The sequence below is a fragment of the Ochotona princeps genome, chromosome 2 (genome assembly GCF_030435755.1).
Source record: "Ochotona princeps isolate mOchPri1 chromosome 2, mOchPri1.hap1, whole genome shotgun sequence".
Lineage (NCBI taxonomy): Eukaryota > Metazoa > Chordata > Mammalia > Lagomorpha > Ochotonidae > Ochotona > Ochotona princeps.
In genome coordinates, this window is record NC_080833.1 from 164079421 (window position 1) to 164100555 (window position 21135).

Below are 21135 nucleotides of genomic sequence, written 5' to 3' on the forward strand. Positions count from 1 at the left end.
CAAAGGTAAATTTTATAGTGAAACATAGCAGTAGATTAAGGATCTTAACATGTTTATTTTACTGCTATTTGACACTATGATACAAAAATAAGAGGATTTACTTGACATTTTTAATAAATATCTCTTGGGCTGTTGAGTGCCTTACTGGTGAAAAGATTTAACTGGCTAATCTCATCAATCCATTTTGTACATTTAGTAAGCATCATCTCTGCCCTACATAACTCTTAATGCAATTCACAGCATACAAATGGTTATCATATTAAATACATAATCAACTCGGACTTCTCAACAACAAGGAAATTAGTAAACCATCAAATGGACTGCTTACCATACACTTTCCTCATAACTAACACACAAAAAAATCAAAATAATATTTGTCATCACTCTAAACTATTGCCAGCAACTGATGGAAACTGCCAATTTGCCATATTCATGTTCACAACATGCTAAATATACTCTGCTGTTACTTCATCCATGAAATGCCAACATGCCTAGAACAGAGAATTTTCACCATCTCTTGCCGTGGGACCTGACTTGCAACGATCTATATTTAGATCAGAACTCCATGGGCACTTGATGAACTCTACCTTTCCATGTTGGCTTTCTTATATGAGAGAGAATATATGGTATTTATTCTTTTGTGATTGACTCATTTCGCTGAGCATAATAGTTTCTAGTTGGGACCACCTGGTTTTGAATAGAATAATATCGTTCTTCTTGACAGCTGAATAATATTCCATTGAATAGATGTACCACAATTTTTTTAACCATTCTTCCTTAGACGCACATCTGGTTTGTTTCCATGACATTGCTATTGTGGATTGTGCTGCTGTGAATATAGGATTACAGATCCCCTTCTCGTATGCAGATTTCACTTCTGTTGGGTATATTCCTAAGAGCGGGATTGCTGGGTCATATGGCAGGTTTATTTGCAATTTTCCAAGCACTCTCCATATGGATTTCCACAATGATTGTACTAGCCTACACTCCCACCAGCAGTGAAGGAGGGTACCTTTTTCCCCACATCCACGCCAGCATGTGTTGTTTTTCGAATTCTGAATGTAGGCCAGTTTCACAGGAGTTAGGTGGTACCTCAAGGTGGTTTTTGTTTGTATCTCTCTGATGGCTAGAGAGCCTGAGCATCCTTTCATATGTTTGTTAGCCATTTGAATCTGTTCTTTTGAGAAACGTCTGTTCATTTCCTTTGCCCATTTTGCTACAGGGTTTGTTTTTTCACTATCCTTGGGTTTCTGAAGCTCTTTGTAGATCCTAGATATTAGTCCCCTGTCACTTGTGTAGAATGCAAACATTTTTTCCCATTCTGAGGTTGTTTCTTCACTTTTTTAATTGTTTCTTTTGCTGTACAGAAACTTTTTAGTTTGATATAGTCCCATTTGTTCATTTTGGATTTGATCGCCGTTGCTTTAGGCGTCTTTTCTAAAAAGTCTTTCCCTGTTCCTATATCTTGGAGTGTGCTTCCTATGTTTTCCTTTAGTAGTTTAATGGTTTCTGGGTGTAGATTTAAGTCCTTGAGCCAGTTAGAGCTGATTTTTGTATAGTGCGACAGATACGGGTCCTGCTTCTTTATTCTGCAAGCTGTTATCCAGTTGTCCCAACAGCTTTTATTGAATAGACCAGGTTTTTTACCTGGATTGTTTTCAGTTTTCTTGTCAAAGATTAGTTGACTATACATGTGTGGATCCCCTTCTGGTGTTTCTATTCTGTTCCACTGATCTTCTTCTCTGTTTCTGTACCAGTACCAGACTGTTTTGATAACCACTGCTCTATAGTATGTCTTGAGGTCTGAAATTGTGATTCCTCCAGAAACACAATAATTTTTGAAATATCCCTTTTTTCTCTCCTATCCATGCAACCAGAAGCTATAGTAAAGAAGTATCTAGGGAAAGTCTTTGTGGTATTTTCTAGGAGTTTTGCACTTACTGTTTGGGTGGCAAGAACAAGATGTAACAAGTGTTTTTCTTCAGTGATCGCAGTAGTTTTAATTCAAATCAGCTGGTTTGTATTTTTCTCTAAGGAAGGAAATAGCAGCAGTGTTTGAGACACTGGAGCTAGAGTTGGTGAAGTGCCTAAGTAGTCCATATTGTTGGTCACCAACCGATGACAGTTCTCTTTCTAGGTACATGGTAGGATTGGATATCCTTTCCCCAACTGAAGTTAGGTGTGATGCTGTAATTTCTTGGGTCTAATGAAGAGACCAGATGTAACATGATGCTTTAAAAACCAGTCCATAAAAAGTGCATGATTATTTTCATCCTACTGCCAAAGCTGCACGGGCACAGAAGCAGCCTGAGTGAAGCCAGCCAGCCTCTCAGCTGACCTGCCCGTGGACATGGAGCATGTGGTGAGTCTCTGCGATCAGAGACTGACAGGCTGAGCGCACGCTGCTTCATCCCATGCTGTAGTCTGCGCCTCGACACAGTGGACTTAGCGGTGCCTGACGATGTGTGAAAAGATTGGATATGTGTGCCCAGTATTCATTTTTCTTTTGGAAATATTTATTGCACATACTTTTCTATGCTGATGTTCATCTCAAGAAGATTAGAGTCATCTTGCACATGTCAGAATCTTTTAACTGCGGCTTTTTCTCATGGCATTTTAGCGTGCTTCTGTAAGCTGTCCCTTTCATCTGCCAGTATTGGTATTGTAAGTTTCCTTAAAGTAGTGACTATTTTTACTGTATTTCTTCTTTTGTGGAACAGATGTTATTGAGGACTCATTCTCTGAAGGTGCTGCACCTCTGAAGGCACTCGGAGAGTTGCGGATGGATTGGAAGAGGCGGCAGAAAGCAAGAAGGCATCAAGGACCGTAAAACACTCCTTGAGCCTTAACTTTTAGCGATTTCAAAAATGATCTCTCTTGAATTTATAATAATTTGGCTATATTTAAAACTTAACTTTGTAAATAATATAGTCATAGTTACATAGATCAAATTTTAACACTCTTAAGCTTATCAGTATATCACTTTTGTTATTCAGCTAATTCTTTTTTCAGGTGTTATAATTCTAGTTCCGCCAGCATACTAAGCACCTTTTCAAAATCATTGAATGAATAGAAATCATTGATTTCTATTGAGCTATCTTCATAGAAGGGAACATATTCATCTGTATTCTGTTGTTAGGTTTTTAGAAATCTGTTATTAAATTTACATGTTTCTGTACTATAGCTGGTATACAGGTTATTTCGGAAATAAGCAAACAAACAAAAAAATGGGTGCTGGTGCTGTAGCAGCACAGATAAAGCTACCACATATAACACCAGCATCCCCTGGGTATGGGCTCATGTCTCAGTACTGCACTTCCAGTCGGCCTCCCTGTTAATGGGCCTGGGAAAGCTGGGGAGAATGGCCCAAGTGGTTGGGTCCCTCCACCCACATGGGAGGCCAACATAGAGTACCTGACCTGAACGTAAGTAGACCCCAGCCTTTGCAGCCACTTGGGGAGTGAAGCAACTGATGGAAGAGTCATTCTCTCTCTCTCTCTCTCTCTCTCTCTCTCTCTCTCTCTCACTCACTCCTTTATAACTGTCTTTCAAATATACAAAATGTGGCCTAGCAGCTAAAGTCCTCGCCTTGAATGCCCCGGGATCCCATATGGACACCGGTTCTAATCCTGGCAGCTCCACTTCCCATCCAGCTCCCTGCTTGTGGCCTGGGAAAGCAGTTGAGGACAGCCCAAAGCTTTGAGACCCTGTACCCGCAGAGGAGACCTGGAGGAGGTTCCTGGCTCCTGGCTTCGGATTGGTGTAGCTCTGGCCATTGCAATCACTTACGGAGTGAATCATTGGACAGAAGATCTTCCTCTGTCTTTCCTCCTCTCTGTATATCTGACTTTACAATAAAAATAAAAAAATCTTTAAAAATATATACAAAATAGTTTTTTTAAGAAATTACAAAATTACGCCATCAAAGAATTCAGTTATCACAGAAGAAAAAAATCCTGACATCACCATTACCAGGGTTTTTTTTTTTTTCAAGCAATTGTTACTTACTAAATAACAAACTAAGGGCTAAGCTTTATTTCTGCTCTTAGTTAGAAAAAGCCAAGCTGATGGAAAACCGCCATCTTTTTCAAGGACAGCATGGCTCTCTCCTCACCATCTCCCTTTCATTCTAGGGGTTTTTCAGCAAGCGCCTGAAAGGCTCCATCAAGAGGACCAAAAGCCAATCCAAGCTGGACAGAAACACGAGCTTCCGGCTTCCCTCCCTCCGCAACACTGATGACAGGTAGGAAGTCCCCGCGCTTGAAACAGGCAGCAGCTTTAGGGTGGATGTTGATGAGGCTGCTTGGTCTTCCCTTAATCTGGCATCAAAGACAATTGCATCCAATACATAATTTACTTTTTTATCTTATTCATATTGAGTTACAAATTATTAGCTCACATGCCCAAGCAGTTTAAGAATCTTATTTGTGAAAGAGATTGTGGGTACATGAGCACTAATTGAAAAGCCAGTTGTGCTGTTTCTAAGGCATTGAGTTCTAGTGGTTGGAGGCTTATCTTTCTGTATTTGTAGGATGAAAAAACTGTTCTCTCTGGGATGAAAATGATGATAGTCAGCATTCTGTGTGTGTTACACTGGATGCTTTTTGCACATTATCTTGTCCAGTTGTTATAATAACCTTATAAAATAAGCACTGTTGCTTTCCCTATTTTATAGATGAATAATTTGAAGCACAGAGAAGTAATCTTGCCTACAGACATAGCTAATAAATAGCCGAAGTTATATATATACATACTATATGTAAAACATATGGGATCAGTCTTGTCAATTTGCAGTTATACTCAGAAAACATAATGCAAGTGAAGCCTGCATTTCAGTAACTAGCACTGCTAGCTTGAGTAAACTTCAGTGTGTAGCTGACTAAGCAGAACATCTTTCCAAAGTTGTTCAGTGTCCTGAGACACACTTTCACTATTTCATGTTTCATAATCATCAGAATTTTGGAAGTGGTGCTTACTGTATGAGCACATTATCATGAACACTGTTTTATTTAGTACTTACTGTGTGACAGGCTCGTTAAACGTAGACTTATAATAATCCTCAATACTGTAGTTGCTTTTTGTCTTCTCCATGTTCCCACATAAATAGCTATATTAACTCTTCGTGTGTTTTCAGGCCTGTATAAAAATCTAGGAGTAAATATTTGGCAGAACAGTGATAACACCTTTTGGGATGCCAGCTTGCCATATTAGGGTTTTCTGGGTTTGAATCCCAAGTCTGCCCCCAATTCCACCTGTTACACACCCTGGAAGACAACAAGTGATGGCTCACTTACTTGGGCGCACGAGGCCTAGATTGAATTTGGAAGTTAACCAGGAGAGAGAAAATCAGTCTCTGTCTTTCTCTGCCTCTCAAACAAAAACTTAATGAGATTATTTGAGCCCTGAAACTCCGCAGTAATGGTTCAGGTGGTTGGGACCCTGCCCTCCCCGGGAGAGACTTGAACTGAATGCCTAACTCCCAGTTTCAGTCCGACTCAGCCCTGCCTCTTGTGGGCTTTGGGGGAGTGAACAAGTGGATAACATTCATCCTCGCTCACTTTTCTGCTTCTCCCTGCCTCTCTAGAAGACTAGATTGCAACAGAGGAGAACAGAGGAGTGTGTATACATGGTGTTTGCTTGGCTGGGGGAGGGAATAGCAGAATTGGGATTCTCAGAAGTCAGTGAAGCAATGTCTTGAAAATTACAAATGCAAATTATTTTCAGCTAAATATCCCATACCCAGGCCAGTTCTTGCCTTTTAGATTGAAGAGTTTGGATTTTAGCCTGTAATAAGCATAAACCCTTAAACAGTTTTTAATAAGAACATGACCTACTCAAAATTGAATGCAGACAATTTCAGATGACTTAGTTTACAGAGACTAAGTTTGGAAGTTATTAGAAAGCTATTATAAGACATAAAGAAGGTTCTTAGAAGGATGCTGGCATTGGGGGTGGGGAGGCAGAGATAAGATAGGATCATTTTGGAGAACAAATCAATAGAATGTCACAAAGTCGTCATTGTTCCAAAGTCATCTAATCAGATAAAAGCCAGTAAAGTGATTTCCTAGAATCAATATTGGCAACATTTTCACGTTAAAGGCACATCATATGGGAGGGTGCTGGACATGAGAAGACTGGATAGTTCAGTCTATGGTTCAAATGGACTGAAAACTAGAACAGTGGCCGTACTGCCTTCCAGGATGCCAAAGGCCTGTCAGCTTGCTAACCTTGCTTTGGGAATGCTACTTAGTTACCAGACTTAAGCAAAGCACAGTGTAGGTAGTAGCATTTCTCACTCCTTTTTAAGTCCCTCAAATGAAAATCTTCATAATAATATCTTCATTCCTGAGATTCACTCACAAAGGATGGTTTTAAAGTAAGGAGATACCTGAAGGTGTGGTGCTCATCTGGAAAAGGAATTTCTGGAACAATCTAATAACCCCTTGAGTTTTTCCTAATTAGAATTTTAAATTTTATTTTAACATTATGTATTCACAGGAAGTTGCAAAAAACGTGTATTAGGTCATTCAGACTCTTCTTTCAACCAATAGTAACAACTTATAATATAGAGGAAGTGGGTATTTGGGGTTGGCTTTGGACTTAGTTAAGATGCCCATTTATGGCTGTGTCAGTGTTCCTGAGTTCAAGTTCTTATTCTACTTCTGATTTCATCTTCCTGCTGATATGCACCATAAGCAGATGATGGCTCAGGTGCTTGGGGTCGGTGCCACCCATGTGGAGGGGCCATATTGAATTCCTGGCTCCCAGCTTTGGCCTGACGGAACCCTGGCTGTGGCAGGCTCTGAACAGTGAACCCAGGAACGGGAGGTATTTCTGTCTGTCTCTATCTTGGGCTCTGTTCCTCGCTGCCTCTCAAATTTACAATAAGAACAACAGTAAAACCTTAACAAAAATCTATAAAGCCAGGTAATTGACATTGGTGTAGTAATACATGCACTCATTCTCTGTGTTTTTGTATATTCAGCATTCTAGCAACCTAATCTTATGTATACATTTGTGTAACCACAGCCACAGTCAAGATAAAGAAGTGTTCTTTTACCAGAAATAATTCCCTTTGCCATCATACTTACCTCTCCACACCATTCCTAACCCTAAATGTCTTTAATTTTTCCATCTCTGTAACTTTATTGTTTAAAAAATATTTTTTAATTTTTATTTTTGATGATTACATGGTTGACCAGAGTGGGAAGTATTGAGAATTAGGAAGAAGTAGGTGAAATCATTGTTTCCAAATTCCCTGTATCTTCTTGTCTGGGGAAGGGGTGAGATAAAGGAGGAATCTACACGCAGCCTCCTAAGTGTCCCAGTACCCAGGGATGGGGAACCGCCACCCGATATCAACCCAAAACCTCGATGTAGTGCATGTCCCAAGGGTTCTGCCCAGGTGGTTTGGGTAGTTCTGAAATACTGTCAATTTCGCCAATCCCGGAGTGAGGCAGTCCTCCCAGTGTCTATTGGCTGACATAGTTGACCTCATGTCTCCGTTAACCCAGATGTTTGCCGTCGTCGTCGTTTGCTGCAGTTGTCCACTTTGCTCTGCTCACCTTCTCTGCGGCAGGACCGAGTAGGCTGCCATATTCTCCATGTGCATCAGGGTCTCCGTCCACCGCTCTACCTTTTTCACTTGCAGGCAGGTCCAAGGACAAGGGCCAGGTGAACCAAGCCCCTCTGGATCCTCCACCCCTGGACTCACAAACCTGGCACCCACCTCACAGGCAGGCCCCAGCACACAGGCCAGGTGACCCGAACCCCGCTGGATCCTCTGCACACAGGGCTCGCAAACTAAGCACCCTTCTCGCAGGCAAGCCCCAGGTTCCGGGTCCTGGATCCCCCACCGCTGGTGCTCATGAGCCAGGTGCCCACTAACCCCACGCTGGCATGGCAGCCTCACCTCAGCATCCACTATCATGTTGTGCAGCCTGACTCATTCCAGCTCCTGCTGGTGTGTGCTTGCACCCTAGCCCAGCACAGCCAGAACCCTGTCCCAGCCCTAACCTGAACAGGCTGGTGTTGCGGCCTGACCTGGCCTCTCCAGCACTGTCCTGGTTCTCCAGTCTGCCAGTGGATGTTATGAACTAGCCCAGCCTGGTTTGTCCCCAGACCTGACCTACATACATGCTGGTGGGTACTGTAACCTGGCATGGTCAGGGCTGCTCCTTAACTTGGTTCTCGTGCTCCCTGCACAGACTACATCCCCACAAAGGAGTTCCCCAAGCTCCTCTGCTGGGGCTCCTCCCAGTGCCAGATCTTGCACACACCAGTGGGTCCTTGGCCCAGGGTTGACTTTGCCCACCTCTTGTCCTGGCAGGAACAGTGGCCTTGCTCAATCAGCCCACACCCATTGTGGTTCTTACTGTTGGGAGTTGCAAACCAGCCACACCTGATCCGTGCCCAGACACAGCTCTCACATGGTTCAGCAATGTCAAGATCTAGCCCTGCCTGTTCTATACCCAGCCTGGCTCTCCTGAGTACCAGTGGGTTTGGAGTCTAGCCCAGTCTTGCGCTCCCTAGACCCAGGCCACACCTCTGCTGAAGGAAGTTGTAGCCATGTCCAGCCCAGGCTGCTGCCCTCAGTTTGACTCTGTGCTCACCTGTTGGAATCCCAGCCCAGCTGGGGCATCCCTTTAGCCTCCCCAGCCAGACCTGTTCCCAACCACAGTTCTTGGGCATGCCAGCAGACTGCAGTTCCACAGGGGTGAGCCCGCATGTCCCCCATAGATTCTGCCACCAGACCCAATTCTCTCACATGCTAGTTATTTTCTTGGTCCACCCTAACTTTACCCTTCCTCTGTTCCGACTCTCACTGGTGCTTACTGTGATCTTGCCCTGTTTGGTAGGCCCAGCCTTGGCTTTAGTGTGTGTCAGGGAGTGGTGCTCAGTGAATGTTGATGCTAACTCCCACAGCTCGGGTCCCCCATGCATGCTGGTGCTTCTCTCTGACCTTTAAAGATCTTGCTGTTCCCCACCCCCCACAAGCTGCTTGAACTCAGCACCCTCACTTACCTAAGGTGGCCTTGTTCACTGATGTCCCTCAGTAGTCATTCCTCTCCTGACCATGAACCCTGAGGTCCCCACTGAGCCTCACTTGTGCCATAGCCCATACTCCATGTATGCCCACAAATCCCTAGAGCGTGTCGCTACTGGGTGGCCCAAGGGCTTTGCCCAACATCATCTAGAGTCACCTCTGCCACTGCCACCTGGGCGGGAGCAAGAGCCCCTCAAGCAGGCCCCCTGAAGTTGCCTGCTGCCCCAGTAGAGCAAGCTAGAGCCTATTGTTTCAAAAATATTACAGAATCACATAATGTACAATCATTTGATATTGGCCCTTTTCCTACCACTAAACATATGCCCATATGATTGGTCCTATTTGTTGCATGTGTTAACAACTGGTTTTATTGCTGAGTAATAGATTTTATGAATGTAGTATGATTTGTTTACTGTTTCCCCATTGAAGAACATTTGAGTTACTCCTAGTTTGTGCTGCTATGAAGACTGCTATGGAGATCTGTGTGCAGGTTTACATGTAAACCAAAGTTTCACTTCTCCTGGATAAATGCCAAGAGTTCAGTTGTTGGGTTCTATTTGTTATACCTGTTTAGGTTTGTTAAAAACCAAAAAAGCCTACCAATTTCCAGAGTGGCTGTATCATTTGATGTTTTGACAGACTGTGTATAGGACTGTTTGTGTCTCATCTATGTATTCATCTATGTATTCTTCTAGAAGTTTTATGACTTCATCTTTTTAATTTTGATCCATGATCTACTTAAAATTAATATATAGTTACTTTAAGTAGCAGGTTTCAATTCAGAACTTTTTTTTTTTGTCTTTTAAAAGTCCTGTTTATTTTCTGGAAAAGCCGAGTGACGCAGAGAGACACACGCACGCACGGATCTTCTGTCCACTGGTTCACCCCCCAAATGGCAGCAGCTGTGCTGTTCTCCCCCCAGGTCTCCTGTGTAGGTGCAGGGCCCAAGGATTTAGATCATTCTCCACTGCTTTCCAAGGTGCATTAACAGGAGCCTGGGTCGGAAGCGGGGCAGTTGGGACTTGACCTGGTGGTGTGAGTGGTGGCTGTACTGACACTCCACAGTACTTCCCTCAGTTCAGAACTTCAGGTGTTTGGTGCAGTATATTAATCAAAACTACAAACTTAACCCCATCCAAACCGGTTTCAGGCAGCGTGCCTGCTGTCTGCCTTTGGAGAAGGGAGAACACTTATTCCTGCCTTCATCTGCTCCTTCCTCCCCGCCGGCGTACTAACCACTGTCAGGTGTCCTCCCGGTCTTGGGCAAGGAGAAAGGGAAAGGAAAGGATATAAGCATATTCTAGCACTACCGTGGCCTTCCACAGCACTCTGTGAGCTTGACAGATGTGTAAAGCTGACTTTCCCCATTTTGGGTGCTTTGGGCAGTTCTTCAAAGATTTCTCATTCTGAGGAATTCTCGTAGGTAGTTTTATTAACTTCACCTAAGTCATTTAGATTCCAGGGCCTCGCTTGCAGTTCCCTGCCAGGAAGGAGTTTTGCGCCGTTCCCATTTTCCTGCAAGAAAACGCCTTTGTCCTCAGAACCTCTCAGAGTGCAGGCTGATCCAAAGGCGTTAACATTCTGCTCTGCCACCAAGGTTTAGTTGATAATCTCTCTTTAAATTTCCCAAATGAAGTTAAACCTTTCCATTTATATAAGCCCTCCTCATATCCTTAGTAGGGTGCCAGGGATGAGCCTCGGAGCTTCCTCCACAAATTATGTCCGGCGAATTATTTTCCCATCTTCAGTCCCTGACCATCTTCTGTGGTCTAAATCCAACTGAGAGGTTCAAAGTAGTGAAACTGCTATGGAAACATTTCCTTTGTAAATGCGACTGTCTGATCGTTTCACTTTGCTACCTGTGTCTGCTTCATTGGGTGTCTGGACTGCAGCCTCAATTTACTATCTCACCTTATGGATGTAGCGCCTTTCTAACGTACGTTCTTTGGCATAGCATACGAAACGCAGAACCATGTCCCTGTCTTTCCTCTCAGCATTGCCCCCTGCCATTCCCAGCCCAAGTCTTTTGTTGACAGTATTTACCATGCTGTTGTGTGTGTCTCTGAATTTGCTCATTCTGTCTCCTCTATTCTAACACCATTCCCTACACCTGTGCCCTCTCCTTTCTCAAGCTGCTCCTAATACATATTCATGCAGCAGTACTCAAGTCAGACGTCAGTTCTCCCTAACTGTTCTGTGTTTTCCACCTGTTGTCCTAGAATGTCTACCCCGCTGGCTCACCCTTGGCTAATTGTATATATCTTTCCATGTTTCTGCTTGCTGTGGCAGAGTAGAAGCTCAAGGGTACATGCAATCCTTTATTTGCCACCACGATACCTATCCTGTTAGAGAACACGGTAAATGAAATGCTGGTTGGCATGAAACAGGCGAGAAGAGTCAAGAAATGACTCTAGTTAATGAAGAAGAACATTTTTTTTTCAAAATGGTCTACTTGGATACAATGACAACTTCTCAGAAATTATTAACTCCATCCAGACCGTTAACTACTCCATACAGTCTAGCTATAGATTGTAGTTTCCCTTACCAGGTTTGCTGCCATAATCAACTAAGGATTCCTGTTTTATGAGCTAAAATCCAATTGAAGTTTTTTATTTAATTATGATATCATTTTCAATTCATTAGTGTGTTTCATCCTAATAGAAATAAAAAATTATGGTTTCGGCCCTGCACATTAGCATAACTACTGGGGTTCTTGCCTTGCACGTGCCAGGATCCATCTGGGTGCTGGTTCATGCCCTGTGGTCCCACTTCCCATCCGGCTCCCTGCTCGTGTCCTAGAAAGCAGTCGAGGACGGCCCAAAGCCTTGAGAGACCCGGAAGAGGCTTCTGGATCCTGGCTTTGGATTGACTCAGCTCTGGACATCGCAGCCACTGGAGGCAGGAATCAGCTGATATAAGATCTTCCTCTCTGTCTGTGCTCCTCTCTGTATATCTGACTTTGCAATGAAGATAAATAAATCTTTAAAAAAAGAAAAAATATGTGGTTTCACACACTTGTCGCTTCTGTCTTGTATTCATCCAGTAAAGAATATATTTAACAATGGATTTCCTGATCTCAACCAGATGAGTAATTCACACAAAATGAACTGTGCACACAGTTGACCTCACAGTTACCTCTCTGTGATCTCCTTTTTGTCTTCATCCCCTCCCTGGAACCTACTGTTGCTAAAATCTCTAGTTACCTCCCAGTTCCTAAGTCCAGTGGCTGTGATTTATTTGTATTGGAAAGTCAGATTTCCAGAGAGAAGGGAAGACAGAGAAAGGTCTTCTATATGCTAGTTCACTCCCCAAGTGGCCACAACAGCCACAGCTGCGCCGATCCAAAGCCAGGTGCTTCTTCCGGGTCTCCCACTCGGGTGCAGGGTCCCAAGGCTTTGGGCCATCCTCTACTGTTTTCCCAGGCCACAAGCAGGGAGCTGGATGGGAAGTAGGAGAGGCTGGTACACGAACTAGCACCCATATGGGATCCCGGCGGGAAGGCCAAGAACTTCAGCCGCTAGGCTACTGCACCAAGCCCTCACTTCCCTGCATTTTTATGATTTTCCCTCTTTCTTTCAAATTCCTATCTCTGGTTGACTTTGTAGGTTTAAATGTTAACATTCCTTGGATTATTAGATATTTTTGGAGTCTTCATGTTCTATTTAAAACTTCAGTTGTACTTCCACAGGAACTTCAAGTTCAGCTTGCACTCAGCATGATTGCACTTTGAGTCTTACCTCAAGCCATGCTGCCGCACTTGCTCTCCTGTGAAGCCCATCACCATCTTTCTACCTTCTGGTTCAACCCGGAGGTGGTTTAGCCATCCTTGATGGAACCTGCTTCCTGAGGCCTCCATCATGCCAGCGTAAGGGCTGCTTACCTCCTACAGCCTTCTCAGCTCCGTGCACTCCCTCACTGCTACTGGCCCAGTTCATGATCTGCCATACTCTATGAGCTAGTCTGTCGTGCCTTCGTTGTTTTTTTCTTCCCCTTCTCTGTGTACTTCTTTCATTCCTTGGTCAAAGCAGTAGTCCTGCCACTCAACCTGTCTGCGACCGTCTACTGGTCATGATGACGTGAACCACTAGTCTTGTGATCAAATTGAAATGTACATGACTGTGTGTCCCATCATGATCTCTCTCAGGAATTGTTATTCTGTTTTCTTGTCCTCCTGTATCCTCACACACTCCCCTCCAGGCTGTACCAGAGCCCACTACCGAGTTTCTCTCAGTATCTCCAAACCCTGGCCTTGCAACTCTCCCTGTAGACCTTTTAATTTGCTATCCATTTCCTCTAGCTCTCTCAACTCCTCCACATCTGCTCCACTCAGTTCCTAAGGTCACAACTTCAACATTACTTCTTGCTCCAAGATATGTCGCTTAACCCCCACCTGAAGATTACCTGCTAAGTGTTCAGAGATCCTCTTTTGCGTCCTTTGTTTCTGAGTCTGAGAACATTGTGTTACAGTGCACGGTTCTGTAAACTGTATGAACAGAAGGACTGTGCCTTCTGCATCTTTGTATTCTTTGCGTATATCTCTACTGCAGTGCCTGACACAGGACATACGTATTAATTTTTGTATTTACTTGTTTTTAAATTCCCATTTACTTTCTTTTTTTAATTTTAATTTTTTTTTATTAATTACAATGCATTATGTGACACAGTTTCATAGGCTCTGGGATTCCCCCAACCCTTGCCATGCCCTCCCCCCGTGGTGGATTCCTCCACTTTGCCCTCCCCCCGTGGTGTATTCCTCCACTTTGCCCTCCCCCCGTGGTGGATTCCTCCACTTTGTTTCAGTATTACAGTTCAAATCCAGTCAAGATTCTTTCTTTGCAAACATATACCAAGCATAGAGTCCAACATCTTATTGTCCAGGTAAATTCAACAGTTTCTTGGGGAGACCATCTCTGGTCTGAAGGCAGAGCTGGGAGTATCATCCCGATCAATTTAAAGCCACAACATAACATCATGACAATTTACAACATTATGGAATTATTTGACATGGCATTGAGTAATCAATGTGTTAAAAAAAAATGCAAGTTCTTAACCACATCCTGTGACTACTTCATTGACATTTCAATTTTAGTTTATACACGGAACCGGCTTCTGTACACCTAAAAATGGCTATAGGGTACTATTCAGCTGTCTCATGTCTATTTTCATTTTAGTATTTAGCGGTTTATAGTGTTGAAGCATAATTTTGCTGAACTTGGCAGATTTTAGGATAGTCTAAACTAGCTTATAACTATAACAAGGCATATGTGAACAGTTGAGGTGCAGAACAGTTTTAGGAGGGGTGTGCAGAGAAATCTTCAATACCCTAGTGAGGAGTAACTAATCATTTGTGTCCTACCTAATAAGGTATATGTGAATCCACACTGACTGTTTCCTGTCTGGTTCTAAGCTTTACTTGTTGTTCTCCATCTATTCTAATTTTTTTTTCAGGGGGGTGGTGCTCGGGAGCGACTTGATGGTCACTGCAAGAGAGGGTGGGGATCCAAAGTTGGAACTAAGTAAGGATCAGAGAAAGCTCCTCTCCCTAGTCCCGAAGGAAGTTTACTGTTCTTCTGTTTCTGCCGACCGCTCAGGGCTCCTGGCTGTTGTTCAGAAGACCTTGGCTCCTGCCAGGAAGGATTTGGGCTTCTTCCATCCCATGTGATTCCCATTTACTTTCATTTCATTTGGAAAGGAAACAAAAATGGGAGGGGGAGAGAGAGCGTCCATCTACTGGTTCACTCCCCAAATGCCCAGAATAGCCTGAGCCAGGCCAGCCAGGAACCTAGAGCTGCATTTGGGTCTCCACCTGAGTCGTAGGGGCTCAGATACCGGATCCCGCATCTGCTGCCTTCCCAGACTCTATCCACAGGAGTGCCGGGCTGGAGTGGGAGCAGCAAGGGCTCCAACAGAGGATTCCAGTATGAGATGCAATCATCTCAGGTGGTGCCTTCATGGCCCTTGCCAAACACCTGCTCCATACACTCACTCTTCACCCAGCAAGTAGGTTCATTAAGTTGGATTATGAGTGTGGTTTTATTTCCATTTTTTAGATTCAGTATAATTGTTCAAATTTATGTCTTGAATGGGCATTAGCAAATTTTATTCTATTTGTAACTTAATAACAAAGATGTGTTTTCATATAATATTGTTTCTATAAGATCATTCCCTTTTGTCATACTTGAGGAAAGTTGAACATTCTTTCCCCGCCTTTGCATATATTTTAATATTAGTCTCTTCTTCCTTCCGTATCTGCCTTCATTGCTTGAATTGATGCATCAGGATACTTAAAAGCTCATGGCGGTTGAAACTAAAGATAAATATATTTTTGATGCAAAAAAAAATTGAAATCCATGCGTAGTTTTTTTCATTATATGGCTTTTCTGTGAAGCTTTGAAGATCCTCTGTATGCATGGGTATTTTTTTTCTTCAACCAAAAACACTTTAATTTTTTATTTTGAAGTACCTGCACCAGAGTAGACATGGGTGTCATTTTTGTCTGATGGTAATGTTCCTTACCATGAGCTTATTCATTTAAAATGAAACTCAGGTTGGCAGTTCCCTTTTTGTCGTCAGTGCTGGGCTCAGTAGACCACCCTAACAGGAGAGCAATGGTGTGCGGTGTACATTTCCATGACTAGCCTTTCAGTGTGAGTGGTTGTGTGTTGTGTGTTTTTCAGCTAACATAAAAACCAGAGAGTCAATATAAGCAGCAGGGACTGGCTTTCTCAGCACCCTGTAAACCAGGACAATGGGGTCATCGGGATGGGGGGGGGAACAGCGGGACTGTCAGGATGCTCGGGGGAGGACAATGGGGTCATTGGGATGGGGGGGACAGCGGGACTGTCAGGATGCTCGGGGGAGGACAATGGGGTCATCGGGATGGCGGGGGGACAGCGGGACTGTCAGGATGCTCGGGGGAGGACAATGGGGTCATCGGGATCCTGGGGGGAGAACACATTTTTAGCCCAGGAGAACTCTGATGAATGAGCTCTGACTTCTTCTGTAATCCAGGGAGGCAAACCTTTGCAACTAGAATGCAGAAAAGGATCTGTGTTTTCAAATAGAAAGTGTGACTATTTTCTGAAGCACCTGATTGGAAAACACTAAGATCTGGGGAACAGGTGGAACTACCTTTTTCCTAAAGTGCAATTTCAGATGCAATTTAAAAAAAAAGATGCTATAAGAATTCATCAGTGAAGTATTGGGTTGCTGAATTTTGTTCATTGAAACTGAAGAAGCTTTCACTCAGAGTAAGCATGTCAGTTCCAGCTTTGGTGGCTGTGCTGCGATTTGAGCGATTTGAGCACCTTAGGGATCCACGCTAGGGGATCCTGGCACAGGGGCCCGCTGCTGGCTGAGCTGTCTAAGGCTTCAGTGAGGCCATCCAGAAACCTAACTGCAAGCCAAGCAGAAACTCACCTGCACAGAAGTCTGAGATTCTGTGGGGCAAGAGACGTTTTTAATTAAAAGCTTCCCGATTCCTAAATTTGGAACTGAATCTGCAGCAGATTGAGCTAGCACATCCGGGCATCATTGACACCGTGGGCAAATGTGGCTTTAAAAAACTGAATGATTAAGCTGAGAAATTCCTGCCGAGCTTCTCTTGAAACTGCACTGACCAGAGTTCTTTTAGTCCTGTCCTTTTTTCTTTCTTTGCTATCAGCTGTTGTGTGTGTTGCTTCCCCATCTCCCAGCCCTTCCCGTTCATCTTTTAAAAGTGATTTCATCCCGGGATAAGGGCTAAAGGGAGATAATACTCTTTGTGGTGAGAAAGGGAAGCCTTTCAGCCTGGCTGCGAGCAGGGAAGTAGGTCAGGAGCTGCAGGTAGTCCTCACCCGCACAGCAATTAGGTTGTTAACCCTTTCCCCTCAGGTTGGTAAGGCTTGGATTTACACAGCAAGATTGTCTGCTGACCTTGAAACAAAAATGTAGAGAATATGATGTTCCTTCGTTACAAGTAAAATTTACCACTGGCAGGCAGTTTCCCAGCTGGATCCAGGGATAGTTGCAGTGGAGTCCTCTCGTCCTCAGGAGAGATTGGGAATGCGTCCAGCTTCAGGTGATTCACCATGTCCACTTGAAAGCCTGGGCCAGCATGTCCACCTTATGAAGGCCATTTTCAGATTGGACCTGGAAAAACTGTTTCTAAGTTGTTATGCTACCAATGAATTCACATTCTTTCCACTACAGACGTAAACTGTAGTACCACAGAGCACTGCATAGACTGCAGTTAGTGTCTCTAAGAAAACTCAGTTCAGATGAAGATACAGGAGCAAGTGACCACGCTTTAGAGAGAGCTTAGAGCTGCTAGTGGTGCCTCGAAATATGTACACATAATGCCTCCCTCATTGCCAGGCTGTTTGATCTTCCTCTCTACTGTAATCTTCTCTGGGAATTAATTCTGTCTTCTCTCTGAGATTGTCTTCCCAATACAGAAGGACTTGCTTCTTTATCCAGTAGTAATGTTGAGCAAATCATTACTTTGGTTTCCAGTTCAGGTTTTTTGAAAAAAGAAATATTTATACATACAAATGCTGGACAGTTGGCAGATCTGCATTTATATTAGTAATCCAGTTTCAATAAGTAGAATAGTGTGAAGTTGTAATTCCAGATAGCTTGGTTCGGATATTTATGGCTGCACTTGGGAGTTAAACCTGAGTATCAGTGAAATTTGGTCATGCAGAAAAAAAAAAAGATTTCATCCAGCTTTCTCCAAGAGAAAAAAGTCGGTCCACTGTGTGAGTCCATGTGCACTGATAAATACCTAGACATATTAAGCTAGAGTGCGCAACGCAAAGCAAGTAGAACCAACATGGGAAAAATGGGAAGAGGGAATGTAGAAAACGGGTTCTATCCGGAACGGGAATCGTTGATGGACAAAGCTAAAGCTTCTCAGATTTGCCTCTTGCGGGTGTTTGGTGAGAACTTCTCCATCCCCAGTTGTCTCAGTTTCTTTGCTGCAAACTTGCTCACGGGAATGGGTCTCCGATTCCCTATCTTAGTCCTGCACGTTTGCCGCTCTGGCGAAGGGTGCTGGAAGGGTGCTCGCTGAGCCCTGGGAGCCCAGCCGCAGCCTCTCCCTGCTGCCTTCCAGCTCTAATCTCCTTACAGGTGTAGCACCATGGCAACAAGCCCAGCCTAGAGCCCAGGAACCTTGTTTGTGTTACCTGAGGGAGGAGAACGCCTATTCCCTGTCCTGCAGCCTGGGTGTGGGGCAGGATGACTTCCTGTGCTGTGCTGGGTGTTTCTGTTCTGCTCCTGTTGAAGACCTGCAGTAGCACCGGGCAAGCTTCTACCCAAGATGTCAGCAGTGACGGCAGGCGGCAGCTTAAGAGCCTTCCATTGGTTGCCGTCCTCTGAGCAGTCACTCAGAAAGGGCTCACCGCACCGGCGCGTGTGGCACGGCTATGATTTGGGCTTGCACTGCCAGGTGGCTGTACAATTGCTTCATGTAGGTAGACATTTATTTTGCTTGAAATAAAATTAATTTATGTTTTTGAAAATTTTCCCAGAGAATTTCAAAAGTAAAAGCCTGTTACCATCCCTCCTCCTGTTTTACATATACTTTGATCTTTCCAGCTCCTTGGTGAGGTGGTGGTAGAGGGAGGGGACCGAAGGGTGCCATAAAAACATTGCGTTGTATCTATGAAAATTACAGTGTCCCATCACCTCAGCCAATCTTCCAGCGCCTCTTGCTGGGAAAGGTTTATGATGATGCTGAGTTCAAAAGTATTTTGTGAGTATTCATACTTGATATGCTGCATTTGCAATCTAGAACATGCTGTTGTCTTACCCAGTAGAACAAAGGAAAATAAATGGAGAAGTGACATTCTTATGTCCAAGCCATTAGGTGACATTTGCCCTTTTTGTGCGTACTTTGTGTTATTAGCAGGAAATATAAATACTGCTTTTCTTACGTTCCGAGTTAATGAACATCACAACACAGTTTTCAGCCTAACCTGGAAATGGTGGCTGCCTGTGTGTGTGCTTATGGGTAAACAGAGGGCTCAGATTCTTACGGGATTAAGATGTTTGTTTTTTGCAGCTTGATGTAACACTTTTGGAGAGGGGGCAGCTAGCAGCCTGTGGTGCCAGCTTCCTACAGCTCATCACTTTCTAATTTGGCTAAAAGAGACTCTGGCATTAAGTGTTTCAGTTCCTTTTAATGTTAAGGTGGTTATCTCAGGGAAATGAATGAGGCTGCTTATTTAATGTGATTTACAAAAACAAATGTCTTTACACAGGCGTTTCTTCTTATCCTTATTACTAAGTACTCCTACTTGAAATATATATAATTAACTCTGGTATTTGACTCAATAAAAACTATAATTATCGAGTAAAATTGTGTGGTCATCCAGTTCTGGGTTCAAGAATATTGTGCTTCGCGTTGTTGGAGGCCATTGGGTTTTTCAAGAAGAAGGCAGGTGAAGTCCTGGCTCCTGTAGTGACAAGAGTTATGATTCTAAACATTCTTTTTAAAGCAACCAAGAAACAGACCCAGCCGGGCTGCCCTAACAGTGCTAACAAAGACCTGCTCGTTGCCATGAGGCTGTGGGCAGTTTTTTCATGGTGGGAGGGCCCCTGAAGATATTCTGTTCTTTATTCACATTTATACAGTAAAGCATAGATAAAAGTAAAATCTTGCCAGGAAAGAATTCTGCATTGAGATGGAAATTAGGCCTTTTGAAAGGCAGGATCTGGTACTCAAAGTTTGGCTTTGACTCTGTGTGTGTGTATGTGTATGTTGATTCTGCCAAGACAGAAAGGCACAAAATTAGGATTCAGCAACTATAATTTTGTCAATTGTAGAATAACAGTGTATTTGCATAAAAGAGTATTTGCCAGCCTTGAGTGGTATATATTTTTCTTTTTTCCAAGACCAGAATGAGGATGTAAACAATGTCTGTGGTGGAGCTTTGAGTTCTCTTGAGACTAGTAAAATTATGGTATGTTTTTATACTGTATTAAGAAAGGTGTATATGTGTGTGTGGTTACTTTTAGGTATATATGTGTCCATATAACCTTATATAATTTATATCGCTGTATGGCTGAGTTCACAGTTATTATATATTTAACAGTTCATTTCTTCCTCTGTTTTTTCCCCTTAGATGTTGTACATTTGCTTCTAGCCTTTATTGCCTTTCTCTTTCATTTCCTTGTTAGCCAGAGCTACACCATCTGAGCTGTCTTTCCCTCCCTTTAGGTCTCGTGGGCTGCCTAAGCTGAAGGAATCGCGATCCCATGAGTCCTTGCTGAGCCCGTGCAGTGCAGTAGAATGTCTGGATCTTGGCAGAGGGGAGCCTGTGTCAGTGAAACCTCTCCACAGTAGCATCCTTGGACAAGACTTCTGCTTTGAGGTGAGAAAGAAGGACCTTAAAAACAGTAGAAGAAGAGCATTAATTGACAAGATTTTTCTATCGAGTAATTTTGTGACTTCATTACTGGGGTTATAGGTTATTCGATTATCATACGTGTTTTTTACTTGATGAAATTACCTATTTATAGGGAGGAAGTTAGAAATCTATTAACCTAATTATACTTGTAATTTAAATGATTAATTAATTATACCACCTCATTGCTTTTGGCCTTGTCTGCTTCCTGGAAAAAATAGATTGGATACCCAGTACATTCCCAGCAAAGGTCGTGAGACTAACAGTAACTTATTAGCTCAGTATATTAGTTTTTAGTATTGACAAGGATGTTACTGACTGTATTACTATTTTTCTCCTAAAATCCTGAAGTTCTCAATTTTAATTTTTTTATTAATGGAAGTTGAACAAACCATTGTTTTTCTAACTGCAATATGAATTAAAGATCTGGGACCATGTTTTATTCATTTTTGTGATATCCTGAATTTGCATCACAGGTAACCAATCACTTGAATGAATAAATTGCCCCTTGCCAGAAAATCATGACTGTAACTTTTACAGTATCTCCCTCCACAGTTAATGTATACAATTGATTATTTACAAGTTAAGTTAAAATAAGCATATATATATACAGTTTCATTCTTATAAGTATATAGATATAATTACTAGCATTAGGATTTCATAAGTTAATAAAAACAAAACAAGTGGTTAATAATAAGT

General features: G+C 43.1%; 1 protein-coding gene across 4 annotated transcripts in view; it reads left to right on the plus strand.

The window, feature by feature from the left end:
• Positions 1-21135, plus strand: part of RASAL2 (RAS protein activator like 2) — a 344868-nt gene that overhangs the window by 285475 nt on the left and 38258 nt on the right. For all 4 annotated transcript variants that reach the window (XM_058660706.1, XM_058660707.1, XM_058660704.1 and 1 more), the window contains exons 5-6: positions 4134-4243; positions 20250-20403. In XM_058660706.1, coding sequence (XP_058516689.1) covers positions 4134-4243; positions 20250-20403 — 264 coding nt within the window. The remainder of the gene's footprint in view (positions 1-4133; positions 4244-20249; positions 20404-21135) is intronic.